General features: G+C 40.0%; 1 protein-coding gene across 5 annotated transcripts in view; it reads left to right on the forward strand.

Annotated features, from left to right (window-relative positions):
* The window catches only part of LOC103458589 (AT-rich interactive domain-containing protein 1B-like), a 198636-nt gene that overhangs the window by 16026 nt on the left and 165833 nt on the right, over positions 1-16777 (forward strand). For all 5 annotated transcript variants that reach the window (XM_017302537.2, XM_017302538.2, XM_017302536.2 and 2 more), the window contains exon 2: positions 15109-15312. In XM_017302537.2, coding sequence (XP_017158026.1) covers positions 15109-15312 — 204 coding nt within the window. The remainder of the gene's footprint in view (positions 1-15108; positions 15313-16777) is intronic.

Below are 16777 nucleotides of genomic sequence, written 5' to 3' on the forward strand. Positions count from 1 at the left end.
TGCTTGCATATCAAATATTTAAATAAACAGAAACGGGGGGGGAGAGGGGGTTCAGTTGAGTTTTGCCTGGAGGAGATGGTGGGAGAAATAACATAGGGAGAAAAGGGGATGGATGATGACATTCATTTCTGAAATGAGAAAAAAAAAATAAAAAACAAGATTGTTTGGGTGTGCTAGTGGGAGGAAAAGCAGCCACAGCAGCATTGGAGGCAAAGTGGGAGTAAGAATGCTTCGCTAGGGTCCAGTCACTTCAGATGGAAAGGGGGGTGCCACATTTGTTGGTTTACAGCAGGTAGCCGTGGTGACAGACGGACGTGTATGCGTGCATTCATTTGAGCGCCCTGGACTTTGCTGCCGGGCTCATCCGCTTTCGGTTTTCTGGGGAGGCTGCATGAGGATGTGGAGGAAGGCTCTGGTGGCTTGTAAAATGCAGCCCTCAGTCCTGAAGCTGTATTGGTTGCATGAGAAGCGACAATGAGATCAGAGTGCAACACAAAGTAACGGGGCGGGGAGGGCGGACGGACTTAAAAGAGAGGTCAGGACAAAGGAAGGTCTAAGACATGGAGAGCTGATGGAAGATCCGTTTCTTCTTTCCTCATATAGAAGGTAGAGAGAAGAAGAGACTGTAAACGGTATATATATCTTTTAAACTGACTGACTGTCCAGTTTCACTCTAGCTGGCATCAGTGGCCGGCCCATTAGTGTCAGGCTAATCTTAAAATAATTAATTGTGAAGTCGACGCTTTCTAAAGAGTATTGTAATTGAATCCTAAATTAGGCTTGGGAAAGAGGACACGTCCTGCTTTGCTGCAAGTCTGCTCCCATTCTGCTGTCACACACACACACACACACTGACACACACTCCCGCATGAGCTTCAGTGGGTCGCGTGTGCAGGCATTCAAGAAGGAAAAAAAAAAAAAGGAAAACAACAGGCGAAGGAAATGCTAATGAAATGCATATTTGGGGAGAGAGAGGCCATCTATAATTTAGCTGCGCTCTTTGTGTGTGAATGATGTGTATGCAAGCGCTGTGATTTATTTTTTGTTGTGAAGAGGGGATAATTCTGTCAGAGTAGGCTTTTATTCTTGTAAACAAATGTGTGGAAAAAAAGAGCCAAATAAAAGTGTGGTAATAAAGTAAACAGAATGGTATGAATACATTTAGCTGTTGGCATGAATAATTTGTATACAGGAAAGTGGGGTTTGATGAAAAAGAGATGACAGAAATGAGAGCTATTATATAGCCTGATGAAATTTTGGATTTGGCCTCCACAGAGTTGCAGTTTTGTTGTACTTGCTTTTCATTTTTTGGGCTTTATCTCAAACACTCTCTTAGAGAAGATAGCTTTAAAGCTACTAGCCAGACCTTTCTGTGAAATCAATTAAACTCACTTCAGAAATTCTTTCTCTCGTATGGAGCAACAGGCGATGGTCAGCTTTCTGTTTTTGCTATTTTTGTTGTAAGTCGATATTTAATTAACATCAAATCTACCATTCAAAATACAAACCTCCACACACTTTGATGACATCACACAAGGCATAAAGCAACTTGTTATAGTTATTCTGAGAACATTTATTGGTAATTTTCTTGTTTTTTTCTCTTTCGTGTTTAGTAAAATACCTCCTTCAAAATGCCGGCTGATGCTCAAATACACACAAAACAGTTTTATCATTTTTTTGTTTTATAGTGTGCTTTTTAACACTTTGTACTGTGTGAAGTCCTCTAGTTTGTTCCATGTTTTTATGCCTGTTTTTCAGGCAAATTCATCCTTCAAGGACTTTGCTAACACAAGCTGATCAATTTGATTCTTCTGGCACTTTCGTTGCATTGACCCAACTTTACTCCAAGCAAAAAAAAAAAAGAAAAAAAGGTGCTTTTTTCTAGATTTTAATAACATTCCTATTCAAGGTTATTTTTTCCAATCCCAGCTAATAAAGTTCAACTCATGTGCCTCCTGTGATGTCAAATACATATATATTTTTTTGTTTTTCTTCAAATTGCTTTTAAAAACATTGCACTTTGTTAAATTCTGCTGCAGGAAGCCTTACTCCATTACCCGCCTGTGCTTTAATTGTCAGTGCAAATTTGTTTAATAAACAAAAAATACACCACTGGCAGCTTTAACAGAGACACACACAGCACCTAATGAGTCCTCATAAATGAGGCTTAGTTTAAAACACTTCTGGCCACAATGCTTTTCATGAGTGACCCCTGCAAAGCTATAGGCAATAGAACCTGCTGGATCAAAGCTCTTAGAAAAGGCTCTACCCTCTATAAATGTCGGCCCAGCTCCATAACCCTGGATGGAGTCTGTTAAAAAAGATGATACAGGATCTGGGGTCAGGAGACAGTTTGGCGAGGCAGCAGTGGAAGCAAAGCAGCCCACAGATGTCTTTCATAAAAGTCAAAGGGAAAGACAAACTCTTAGTTATTTTCTTTATTTATTTTATCCACCGAAATGCTTTTTAGTTTAAGATTTATCCAAAAGTCTTTAAGTTTATTTTGGTTTGGGGAAAAAAAGCACATATAAAACACTGGATCTAGAAAACTCTCCCACAAAAACTTTTTTTGTTCTTTTTTTTCTTTTTTTTAAATCACTCAGAAACTAGTTTAACCACTTCACCAACATGTTCTCTGCCATTCGCCCCAGTGAACTTGGACTTTAGGTTCCTCTGTTTTGAAATGACTTTGTGAGAAATTACATATGGTAATCTGTCTGCATCTGGATGACAAATCAAACGTTCCTTTAGCTGTTTTCCAAATGTTTGAAACCTGCTCAGCTCTTTATTTGGCCCAGATCTGACAGCTACAGACTTGGCTCAGAACATCCCATTTTCTCCCGGGCTGGCAGAGATGAATAACAGCAGAGAGGACAATATTGTGGTCCAGCTAAGCACGACTGACTCTTCTGTCTCTGTGATCCCTCTATCAATAAGGAACACAGGCCTGTCAGAAGGCCTGCCAACAGCCTGGCTGTCCACACAGCCTGCTCTCTACGCAACATCTGGACACAGATGGTACACACTGATCTCACACACGCACTCGCACTCGCACAGTACATGTTTTACTCATACTGGCAGACGTTCACAGACATGCTGCGCATTTACAGTTTGTCAGAGTACCAATTTCTTGTTTTTGCACACACAAACACAGTTGGCTCACATTTGTTTTCTACCTACCTGTTACAGGTAAGCTCCTATTTTCTATCACAAAGTTAGAAGCACTGCGGGAAGAAATGCTTCTCCACAGGAAATCGAAGCTGCACATTCCTGAGTAAATCTTGAATATATTTAACTCTGAATTATATAGAGTAGGTTCAAAAAAGATTGCTGGGTGCTGTGCCTTGGAGCATTGTCTGCAACCAGAGGCTGCCAGTGTGGTTCGTTTAATGGACAAGAAGCAGGAACATATATTTTGACCCGTCTTTTGCTCTTTTGCTGTTAAAACATAGGCTTCCATGTTTACTCTCGAGTGAATGTAGATCCATAAGTTAGCAGTTCAGAATTATATGATTTCCAAAACTCTTCCAACCTTTTCAAATGCAGTATGTTTTCTGGCAAACACAGGTTTAAAGCTGGGATAGATTAAAAACAGCAGCTTTGCTTTACTTTGTTTTGCTTTATTATTGAATTATTTAAGACACACACACTCTCTCTCACACATCTTGAATAAATCAAAGACATGTTCTATATTTCATTTTTATTTTAAATTTACTATTTTTAAAAAATTAAAAAAAAAGTTTATGGAGCTGACAGTTTAGGTTGACTGTGGAATCTAATGTTAACATTTAGCTTTCTGGTAATACTAAAACAACAATCTCTGTGTGTACACCCTTAAAAATACAGATCATTGTTGCAACTTTGATATTTCAAGAGTTTGCAAACATTTCCAACCCAACATCTTCAATGACAGAGAGAAACAGAGACCTCAAAAGAATAAAACAGAACAATGTTCCCATGTTCCTTTCAGCCTTCTTGTTACCTGCTCAAGTCTTGCTCTCTCTTGCTTTCTCTCAGCCTAAATCCATAACAGGTGCAGACACCCACTTCCGACAACTTCCCTTAACATTATCAAATGTACTTAGCTAATTGTCAATCTTCTGGAACAGCATTCACATTTAATTGTGTTGCCATCTTGACCTGATGTTGCTTAGTGATGGTCCATGTCCTGATCAGTGAAACATCCAATTTTTTAATTGCCAATTGTGCAGTTCACCATTCAAGCTGAAAATCATATGACTCCTATCACAACAGCTGATTCCTCTGTGCAACTCTGCAAAATCTGTCTTTCAATAAAACATGAACGAGAAAAGTCAACAGGGCATTCATGCTGAAAGGCTCAATTCACTGTGTGATCACACTGCTACAATCACATTGTGGCTGATAAAAAGCTCTTTTCATTTATTCCAACTGAGACTGAGATATCCATGTTGAGATGTAATGAAGTCTAAATAACTGCAGTTTCCCAGTCATATGTTATTCATATGGTCCACCGTAAACATGGCCTGGGGCTCAGTAATAATGGGAGTAAATGGTGGAGTTCCCTGTGAGTCAGAGGTGTGCATGTGCAGCCAGGCCATGCATCAAGCTTCCCACAAGCCTGGAGCCTCTCATTGATCGGCCCCCAACCCTCCCCTCATGATTTCAGCCAACTTCAGTGATTGATTCCCAGTCACGGCCCAGGAGATTGGAGGCCTGGCCTGGGCTCATGGAGCCCGGGGCCTCCCAGAGGGCGACCTGGAGGGGGCTGCAGATGGGGGGGGGTGGGGGGGGGAGAAGAAAAGCTTATTTCCAGGGCCCATAACCTCAGTCCAGAGGACCAATTCTGGAGAAGCCTTCACAGCAGGTATGGAGGGCAAGGAGACACATTCATTACAGGAGAAAATTAAGGCCACATCTGCTGCTGGCTGGACTGTTATATGGATCTATGGGGGGAAAAAACAAGATGGGGAGTTGTGTGCTTGAGAATATGCGGAAGGTGAGAAGGTGATGGGATTTTGGCATGTGAGGGCTTGGAGAGGAAACAAGTCTGTCTGTAGTAGATCAACGCTAACACACATTCACAATGTTCAAACCTCTAACCCACTGCGCTTCAAGAGGACGCCCTCCACGTCTCTTTACGCCGGTTGAGCAGAGCAGGAAAACTTGTATGAAAATCAATTTTTTTTAATTAGCTTTGTAAATTTCCAGCTGAGCTATCAGAGGCGGGGGAGCCTTGTGTGTCACGCTGAGTCCGATAATGAAATCAATCAGGTTCAAATTGTTTCAGGTGACTATTAATGAGTATCTAATATCAGCCTGAGGAGGAAGGTCAGGATGGTTGTTGTTTTTGTTTTTAAAGTGATGGATCACTTACCTGAGAAACATAGATGGTTACACCCGGAGAGACTGGGCAGTTCTCCAAAAGGGGGAAAAAAAAAAGTTCATGAGAATCCATGTTTTCATGGGAAAACTCTTTAGCTGCATGGCAGCAGTGACATAATTTCCCTTTTCCAGCTAATCTAGGATTGCTACAATGTCTCTCATAATTGCCAAATTAAATCAAGGCACAAGCCAAATAAAAGGGAAGGGGGTGTATTTTTCCTTGCTTTACATGCTTCAATATTCATAATTTTTTGCAGCTGCATCTTCTTTAGTGGGCAGCCTTCCTGCCCGAGGAGCTCGTTAAGCTTTGCCTTAAAGGAAGACTAATGGATGAAGGAGAGAGTGGCCCCTCAGGACCCTTTAGCATCATTTCGGTTGGTCTTCACGCTTAGTGTTCATTTACAAATTTGCACCCTATTTTGAGCACAGTACTGCTAGTAGCACTTACTAACACATTCTGTAATACACAGGAACTTGTTTGTAATCATTTGTGAAGATATTTTTTTTTCACCTCTCACAATACATTCTATATATGGGAGCGATCCAGTCTGCACATTTACGACCAACTTTTCCACTTAACAAGATAGATGGAAAGAGATTTTAAAAAATAGATAACTAAATTCTTTTGCTGGATACATTTTTATTCATAAGCATTCTAAACTGTATTTAAATGCATTAGTTTATAACTAGGATTGTACCGGAATGCAAATTATTTGATTGATGTGGTTGTCCATTTTGCATTCAGTCTACTTGCCTTTTAAAGCGGAGTGAGATGTAAATTGTGAACTGGCAATGTATCAATAATCTATACTGTACTGCATTGATTTGAGTGAAAAGAAAACAAAATTTTTTTTTTAGTCTTTGAAAAATAAATAAATATTCTTTATTATTTAAAAAATCAAAGAGCATGGATTTGTCTTTGGGGCACCACAACCCTTTTTGTGTTGTTTCCCCCAGTTGTGTAATATCGTCTCCCTGTTGGGTTCTGTGAACAGAGGAAGTTGGAGAGGAGCACATTCCTCTTGCTCCACTCAGATTGGATGATTTTCTTTTTACCCTTAAGTGCTGCTTTAGCTTTTAATTGTCAAACTAAGACTTTCTTGAGGTAGAAATTGAATTATTCTGGTAAAAAAAAACAACAAATAAAAAAACAGCACAGATATAATCCATTGTTGAAGATTCTAGGAATTTTAATTTCCAAGTAAATAATCAAAACTGTAAAATGAGCTTTGTGCTCTAGATTGTATGCATTGTTTATTTATTTTCATCCATGAGTGCCTTCTTCCTTCAGTGGAAATCTGAATGAATTCCATCTGGGAAAACTGCATCCAGGCAGGAGATTTGACTGCCAAATTCACAATGTGGCTCCTTTCACACATGCTTCCTCAACTGTTTGCACACGATTGCATTTTATTTGTTTTCATTCCCTAATGGCGTGTTGCAGGCATGTCAGGCGCATCTCGTTTTTGTCACTGAGATTTTTTCCATTTCTTCCCCCCCTTTCTCCTTCTTCTTCGCCCAGCCGCCTCTTTAGCTCCCAGTTTCGGCGAAGGAAAAGGGCTCCGGTGACCCTACGACCCCAATCTCACTTGAGACAGATGAAGCAGCCTCTCCCCCCCACCCCTTCCCCCCCTCCCCACCTCCCCCATTCTCGCTCTCTCCCTTTCCTGTCCTCCGTTCTCCTCCGCTCCCCCGTCCTCTCTTCCCTTAATGACGTCTTTGTGCGGGCCGTGACGAACCAAACGCCTAGCAACTTTTTCCCCGACACACACAGGGGAGGGAGGGGTGGGGGTTGGGGGGGGGCGTCCGGAGTAGCCAGATGAATTTCTGAGCGTGTGTTGTGTCTGCTGTGTAAATATTGGTGTCAACTGCAGAGGGCATGCCGATCAGCAGCTCCGAAGGACGACGCAGGAGAAACGGAGCAATTATGAAGCGTTGCGCCAAACACAAAAGAACGCACAACAACACCACCTTATCTGGCTTCTCTTTGTCTGCTTTTCTCTTTCTCAGCTCGCAGCCTCATTGGGAATCATGCACAGTGTATGTAAACAATTCACCTGCCTTTTCTGCACCTCTCTTCCCGTTGCCAGCCACTTGTCATGCCTTTCTGCCTGCGCCATCCAGGCATGTTGGGTTGAAGAAATGTAATTTGGCTCTTCCTTTCTCCCTGCGGACCAGCGCTACTCTTCACACTGTCGTTCCTTATGAGTCCTTTTACTAACAAGGCATGCGTGCTGAGATGCGGGATTAGATTTAGTTGCAAGACATAATTTACGGAGTTTGTTGCACTTGGAGATAAAGGAGACACATGGGGATGTCAACATGCACGCGGCACAGCTTCTGTGTTCTCGGGGTTACATAGATTTAAGTGGCAGATCTGCAAAAGCTAAGATTTCTAGTTTGTTGTCAGTATTGAGTATCTGGTTTGGTGAGTCCTGACAGTGGAACGAAGTGATGAACCAACACTAATGAGGGATCTATTCCTCAGGGAGGCCGGGCAGGGAGGAGTTAACAGTGCGCCGCTTCTCTCCTCTCTGCTTGATGACATCAGTATTGTCTCTGCATCCATGAAATTAATTTTTCTAATCTTAGTCAGCAGGAGCAGGGGGAATTTGCACACATTAGTATGGAACTCGATCTGTATTCGCCCTTTGCTGCAGTCTCTTCTCATCTTTGTAAATTTCCTCGCACCACCTCGTCATCTTCCCATCCTATTTTATTCCTCATCTTTGTTAGACAATAGCCGCAAATGCATGGGGTTTTACTGCTGAACACTGCAGCTTTGTACTGGAGGAAGAGGCATCACAGGACCCTGCAGTTCAGAAAGAGTTTGAGCGTGCTCTGCTCTGTATGGTGCAAATAAATAACAGAGAAGATGGTACGGTTTTTTCCCCAACAGACTGTGGCTGCAGCACTTTGAGTCTCCAGAGACAGGCGCAGCGGAGAGGATAAAGAGGGGCTGTTGACAATAATTATCTGTATTTGTTTCTCCTCACATGTGCACACATGCTAAAACGGTTTCACTGTGGGTTCCTCTGCAGTCAGGAAAAGTCTGGAATTTAGGTAGTATCCAGGGCTAGATTAGCTAGGGAAGGAAATACAGTATGATGAATATTTGTAAGCACTTGTGTGTAAAATGTTCTGAAATTTACACACGTCCATCTGTTCATCCACCCATGCATCCAATGTGTGGCGTTTTCAGTTTCCAATTCCATGTTCAAAATTTGACCCCTGTGGAGATATCTGCCTTAGATATTGTCAGAATTTCAATTTATTTGATAAAAGTCAATTAAAATGAACCACTATACTATTTTCCAGATTCTAAATTTGAGTCTGGAAAATAGTATTTTTAGACGTATTAAAAAAAAAAATTGTGAACCCTGTTTATTACAATAAAATGTCACAATTGAAACTCTGCAGAGTTCACTCAGTGCTAAAAAGCATTGATTTCTATATAAATAATGATGATGAATAATGATGTGAAGACATAGAAAGTAACATATTACTTTCTATGTCTTCACATCATTATGTTTTAGTGCTTTAACATATTTCCACATGGCTACCTTGCAACATTTGATATCTAAACATGCTTTCCTTTGGAACAACTCAGAGAGCATCCTCAAACCTCTCAACAGAAACTATTACCCGACTGACAGAGAGAGAGAGAGCGAGAGAAAGAGAGAGAGAAATCCTGCAGCAGCCAGCGTTAAACCACCTGGTGATATAAAGGATCAAAATAGTTTGCTGAATTGCTCTTTTGGGGTTCAGCCAATTTCAGAAGTAGCTGTTTCTCAATAAAGCAGCTTGTAGCCCATAAAGAACATATGAAGGAACATCTTTTATTGCATCGTTGTTTGTATAGACACGGCTGTGCTGTTCGAGTTTTTAAAAACCCCCACAGAAGACGGAAGCAGAGACACTTCAGCCCTAAAGGCAGGAATCTGTAGCCCACTGTACTGTTGTGGGCAAGATAGACAGTCTATGTTTTTTCAGCTTTCTGTAGATTGCGGGTAGTAAACATCTCAAGACAGAGGCTGATTTGGAAAGAATCATGCCTTACAAAGTAATTCACCCGTTAAAGATCTCTGCATTTTCTTACATTAAAATGTATTGTATGAAAATTTGATGTGATACGACACGCAGCAACGCATAAACAGCAAGTAGAACGAAAATGATTGATGATTTGCTTTTTTTTTCTCAAATAAAGACTTAAAATTGTAGCATGTATATGTATTCAAACTCCCTGACTCAATACTTTTTGGAACAGCTTCTCTTTGCAGTTACAGTCTTGTAAAGCATGTTTATAGGACTTTTGTAGCTCTGTCAAAATCTTCCCTCACTCTGCTTTGTAAAGTAGCTCAAGCTCAGCCAGATTAGATAGAGAGAGCATTTTTGACCATCTTTTTCAAGTCTTGCCACAGATTATCAGTTTGATTTATGTCTGGACTTTGTCTGGGACATGCTAGCACATAACTATGCTTTGTTCTAAACCACTCCTTTTGCAGAAGATGTGTCTCACATATTCTACAGCATCTAGCATGTTTTCTTCCAGTATTTTCCTCTATTTAGTTCCATCCAACTTCCCATTAATTTGATGCCACAGGGTGTCAGTGTTTTAGTCCATTAAGAGTTTTGCATGTAGGACAATCAATAGTTTTTCATTAAAAGAATTCTTCCAGCTTAGCTGTAGATCTGTGCAGCTCCCCCACAGTAACCATGAGCCTCTCGGCTGCTTTTATTTCTCCCATTACTCTGTTTGGCAGTTTAGGAGAAAAAACACGTCTTCGTAAGTTTGCAGCAAGGCTGCACAATATCAGGAAAACTATTAAATGAGATACTATGGCTGAATATTGTGCTGATAATATCGACTTGTTCTTTTAACTTTTTTCCATTTGTCACTATTTTCCAGCCATCGTTTATGAGCTTCTGCTTCTTAGCTACTAAAATAGATACATTGTGTGGCTATTGAAGGTAGTGAATGCCCATAAAAACAGGCAAGATACATTATTGGCATTAAGAATTTGCATCCATGGAACTTCAGATATAAGATCCTACCATATATTGCCCTTTTGAGAGGGCAACATTCCAGTGATGATTATAATTTAATATCTCACAACTCTGACTTGTTGACCTTTTTCCATTATTTTTATGAGGCTGAGGTTTTCTTTCAAAATTGAGGCCTCCAAACAACAGCTGGTTTAAGACTAAGCTTTGACTAAGCACAGGTGTACTCTATTTACTAATTAGGTGATTTCTGAATGTGTGTTTTTTTTTGCACTGGATTTTACTTATGCATATAAGCATCTATAAGTAAATTCAAATTGAATGCAAATGCATGGCATAGCTTTTCAGTTTTTTTTTTCCTTCCACTTTAAGTATCCAATATTTTTCATCTCTAGCCAATACCAATAAAACATAGGCAAGTTTGCGGATGTAACATATGTGTTAGGCTTGCACTAAAAAAAGTCATTCAACAGAGCTGATAAAAGCAGCACTACCCTCCCACCCCCAAGGAATTTCTTCATCCAAAATGGGACTGGAATAATAACCGTTTACCAATATAGTTTTATGTTTCTTTGATCCCAGTGTGCGTCTCATAATCCGTATTTCCCACCCGTTTGCGTCAAACATTTTGCTTTCTCCTGATTAACAACTTAGCACATTAAAGGGAGAGGGGAGGAAATCATTTTTGGAACATAAAAAAAAAAAATGTTGTCGATTGAGCTCTGAAAAGCAATTTGGCAGGTTTCACCCAACAGTAATTTCACCCATGTTCTCTTTTAATGGCTTTGTTTTGTAAGAAAGGGAGAAGAAGAAAAAAAAAGAAAGCTCACAAGAATCGAGAGGAGTTCATAAATTGAATTTTAAATTTAGCAGTTGAATTACTATTGTCTCCCATGCCTCTTTTTTTTTTTCTTCTCCTGCGTTGAATGGCGGGCCCAGATGAACAAAAGTGAGAAACACATTTGAAGAAAGCAAAAAAAAAAGAAAAACAATTTCTGCGTAGTTCCTTTTTGTTTTTTTCTTTTTATCGGCAGTTCCTCCTGGCTCAAACACGCTTGCCTCGGCGTCACATTCATAGTTTTTTTTTTTTTTTCCCAAAGTACAGAACAGCCATTCCTCTCTAGTTTAGAGGGAAAAAAATACATTTCAGTTTGTCAGGAGCTGTTGTCATTTTTTGTGTGCTCAGGGGTGTGAGGGAAATATCTCAAAGAACAAGGCACCAGTGAGCTGAAATCCCATATAGTGGAACTTGTCATGAGAGTTTTGGCTTTTTGTAGGAGTGAGCGATATGTAGAAAATCGACTGGTGTATCAGATAAAATTTTACTGTGACTCTTATATCTTAGAATTTCCCATTAAAATGTTTTTTTTTTTTTTTTAAACAGCACGGAGAAGAGAGGAACATTACGAGAACTGGAAGAGCGTGTACGATAATCTGCTGCGAACATGTGTGTGTTTAATCCACTCTTTTGCTTCCAAAACTCTGTGGTTGTTGTTGTTTTTTTTTCTCTTCAGTACCTCCCTAAGTGCAGGATTCAATGACTTCTTTTGCAAGCATGTGTGCATGCTTGGCAGCTGCATGAGGGGATTTACTCGTGTTGTACTCGGTTATTTTGGCAAACTAAGGACCTCTTGAGATGAACTAGTGAACTGGACAGAGTTTGGAAACAGGGGGTTATTTTCCTCATATTGTAACTGCCACGGTGCCATGTAAACTGAAGAGTGTTTTTCTGTCTACCTTCTGTTTTCTGTTTTTTTTTTTTTTTTTTTTTCTTTTTTACAGTTTGAGCAGGACATGTGCTACCCTTTACTTATCCAAAGCGCCATTATTGCGACATTAGAAACATATGACCAGCATCTGTTTGAGAACATAATTCGCCTAATAAAAAAAAATGAATCACCTCTTTTGTGTTCGGTTAGTATTTAATGTATTCCCAATCGGGCTTGAGGGCTAGCTCTATTTTGGTGCTCCTGAAATTGAGTTAACTTTTTGTTTATTAGGCCTTTCTAGTGTCCAACTAAAGCTTAACAAGCAACTATGGATAACATGATGATTTCTCTGGATAAGTGGAAACTGACAAGTTGAACTTCAACCATTAATGTTTAAAAAGTTAGCATGAGCCTTTTAGACAAGAAATGAGAAAAGTGTTTTTCCTTTCTTGAAATTAGAGCAAAAATGACTCTATTGTGCACTTTACTTCAGCGTTGTCAATAATTTTGTGATACAGATTTTTTTTCAATTATTTATCTTACATGTTGCACTATTTTTATTATAACATAATTTTTTTTATCCTCCCCCCAAAGTGTTTTCAGTCCCGAGAAAGGATAGTTGCAAAAGTTAATCTTTAACTTATGCTTTGTTTAGTTTGTCTTGAATGTTGGAAGTCGGCTGTGGGAACGACACCACGCCTGGGCTGAGCTTGTTATAGTTGGATAACCTGTGGGATTTACCATATTTTACAGACCATAAATCACTCAGGAAAGAATAAAAGACGAAAAAAAAAACTTCTTAAAACTTGGAATTGTTTGCAGCTTTTCCAACCACTATATTTAACTAATTGCTAGCACCAAATTACATTACTCAAACAAGAGCTATAAAGCTTTATTTAAGCAAGAATTATGTGAAAACTCCTGACAGTGTATTAGTGTTAAACTGAGGAGTTTGAATAGAGGTGTATACAGTATGATGCACTGACCTAGATTCATAATCTTACCTGTGATAACAAATTCAACTTCTTATTAACATTAGTGCTTCACGCTGTAATGCTTAGCTAAAATGGGCAGTTATGTGAACTCATCAATTAAGCTGACCTTAAGCAACAGTACTTAAAGCTGATCAATGAAAGGGTTAACGCTGCACCACTGCAGCACCTGTTCTTTATCTTTTGGTGGTAGAAACAAAGAGAAACTGGTGCTAAGCAATTGCCAGACCTGGTACCAGTTTCACTGAGCAAAGCTGTGAATAATTCCCTTATTAATAGCTTCGCGTGAGAATAAGGATGAATCAGAAAGAGGTGCACCTTATGATTTCAACCAGAACCATGTACCAGCAACTAATTAAATGTCACATTTAACTACTGAAGTCCTGATTATGTGAACCATGACAGGATAACCCTCCTCACACCCGCTCATACACCTCCATGCTGTGAAATAATTTCAGACACTCATGAACACTCATGCCTCTCTCTCTAGCTTTCTTACACCAATTTTCTCACCATCCTGACTCTCTCCATTTCTAAATCAGTTTCTCTTTCTCCATCCACTCTGCACTTTGTGAAATAGTCCAAACTATCCCATGCACATGCTTCAGTAAGCAAAACCCTTTTTAAAAAGTGAAGCACCTTGGCCATCTACTCGTAACCAGTTGTATAAAGTGCTCCCTTCCCCTGACATGTCTTCTTGATATTAGCCTGGCAATATGAGGCAGCTGCAATTTCTTCTCTACGGTAGACGAGGTGATATTGAGCCGGGGAGAGGAGAGGAACCAGAGGAGGAGGAGGAGGAGCGTGGTGGCGGTGGTGGAGGAAGAGAAGGCAGTTAGTTACAGAGAAAGAAAAGAGAAGTGAAAGTGTGTATAAGAAACAGTGGGAGCAAAATGTCATAAATCACTCATGATCCTACATGGCAGAGACAAAAGGAAGAGAGCATGAAAGGAGAAAGGAAAGGCAGAGGAATGTCACTTTATCTTCCCTGCAGACTGACAAACTACTGGTGGCGGATTAGCATTAGCCCGATGCACTGTACAGGAATTTTCCAGTGGCTTACTGAGACCCCAAACAAACCCTTGAAACTTCACTGAAATGCTTGCTATACGATGGGATAAAAAAGCCCTGGAAACATTTTCTTTCTTCTCTTTGAATTTCTTTTTTTTTTTTCATTTTTGGGGGGGAGGCTTCTTATAATAAGAAACCCAGCTCCAGCAATGTGCTTTTTGAAGCCAGTATTGACTGCTTGGTTACCTCAATTACCAGACTCCAATTTATAAGCATGAAATGTTTCAGTTGTAAGAAAAAAAAAAGGTTGGATCCTGCATAACCCTTTTGTTGAGTTTATTTATTTATAAGAGCATATTCTTTGCTTTCTTAGTAAGATTAAAACTTATTAATATTTTCACATTTTAGTTCAATGATTGTACCCCGCCTCTTTCCAGGAACGTTAGCTGGAGATAGGCACCATCACCCCTCCCGAACCCACTAAGGGACAAGGGTGTAAGGAAAGTGGATGGATGGATAGATGATTGTTCTAGACATTTTTGTGTAGTTTTTATAGAAATCTTTATTATATAACCTTTTATCATATTTTATAACCCGATTCATTCGACTTGGGCAAATAATTTGGTGGATCTGGTTGCCTTGCAGTGTAGGGATTAATTTGTCTTACAAAAGGAAAGAACGGAATATTATATAACGTAAATAAATAAATAAGTACTTCTGCTTGTCGACTATAAACTGTTTTATGGAATTTGAGACGGGAGCTATATAGTTATTCTTTTTGCTGCCAGTTACTTTAAACAGCATTTAAAGCAGTTTTAGATAAAGGTTTTGTTATCTTTAAATATTAATGTAAATTCATCCTGTGGAAATAATTGGTTTCTGGATGGAGTGAGCTTGCTAAGTGGGCTTTTGTTTGGCAATCCAATACTTGAAGCAGTCCTTTGTCCGGTCCGTGGACAACGGTGAACAAATAACGACACTTTTTGGCAATGCCGATGCAAATGAGTCCCTTTTCTTTCCCTCCACAGGTTCCCTCCATGGATTTCATGGCTATGAAGCGCTCACAGATGTATGGAATGACCAACAATCCGTACTCCACTCCTCAACAGCCAGGCGCCGGAAGTTACCCCTCAAGCCAACCATACGCATCACCGCCTTCACATCGATATCCAATGAGCATGCAGGGGAGGGGCCAAATGAGCATGAGTGGCATGCAATACCCTCAACAGCAGGTATGTCAAGAGAACCCAAAAGCTTCAAGTTTGAATTGTGTGGTTTAGGCTGATTACTTGTTTCAAGGTGAAGCAAGGTTTTTAGAAAGTTACGCTAAGTTCCCTTAGTTTAAAGTCCTTTAAATGAGATGCCAGACTTTTCTCTTGGTACAAAACGTGCAGAGTAAAGATGCTGGTTGTTCCTCATGTGCTCCCACACTTGTCTGGTCATCTGGCTTAAGAAAGGCTACCGCACTGTGTGAGCATTAAAAGAGTGCCACATATTACTACTATTAGGGCTTGATACTTTAAATGGCCTGACAAATTGACCAGGTAATGTTTGCTTGTTTGTCTATGAAGAGCAGAACCACATAAAACCACATTTTTTCTTTGGAAAAAAACAGGGAGAGTTTTCATAAATGTTAATACATAGGTTCTTAATCTATGTATTAAGAACCTTTTACTAAATGCAGTATTCATGTTAGCAGCAATGTGCGTAATTGTTGCTTTTCTGTTCCTAATCAATATTTTGATTAGGTTACACATCTTTTGTTTGTGTTAATATGCTGAAAACTTTCTTTTTTCATTGTTGTTTTGTGGTTCCAGTTATGATTCCTCATATTACATGCTATGTTTGGACATTTAGTTTACGCTTTGGATTTTCACCTTTTGTTATTTGGAGTTGTTGTCTCCAACAGTGTTTCATGGCCCTGGTCCTGATGGTCCACTGTCCTTCATGGTATATGTGTTTCCCTGCTGCCACACACCTGACCAGAATAACTTGGTGATTATCTGGGTTCTGCAGCACTCGATGGCATGCAGTCGTTAATGCTAACATTTGAATCAGGTGTGTGGGAGCAGTCCTTCATCTGAAACACAATGGTCAGTGGGTCTTGAAGATCGACGCTTAAAAAAAAGCTATTCTTAAGGACCAGCCATGTCTCACATCTTGGACTGCTGCCATGTTTCTCCTGTTGTTTGCTTAATTCCTGTGAAACTCATTGCTGGGTGTGCTGAGTTTGATGGTTCACCTGGCTGCAGATGCATTGAAGCGTGTTCAGACTTTACTCTGGTTTTCCATTGAATACATTGCGCTTGAATCTGTATTTACACAGACTTAGCTGTTTAACATGCATGTTGGCCCACATCATTGTCTCTCTTTGCAACACAATAGGCCTGTAAGACAATGGTGCTTGTGTCTGCTTTACAGTCTTAAGTAAATCAAATTTCCACTGTAAGGTGATTGGTTGTATGGTTGCGATGAATTTGTGTGACTCGTTTGTGGCAGAGACTGAAGTAAGTTGTGTGTGTGTGGATGAAAACATATCTTCAACAGTGTTTTTTTGAGGGGTGAGATGGAGGGGGTAGTTTATGCTGTCCCCCACTGTCATATTTGGCTGCTATATTTAGTCTGCCTGGGTCAGTTGGTCTGGACTTGAAGGCTTCTCACTGGGGCGACTGAGCTGAGCTTCCACACATAGCAAAG

This window comes from Poecilia reticulata, chromosome 22 (genome assembly GCF_904066995.2).
Source record: "Poecilia reticulata chromosome 22, P_reticulata-male-v2, whole genome shotgun sequence".
Classification (NCBI taxonomy): domain Eukaryota; kingdom Metazoa; phylum Chordata; class Actinopteri; order Cyprinodontiformes; family Poeciliidae; genus Poecilia; species Poecilia reticulata.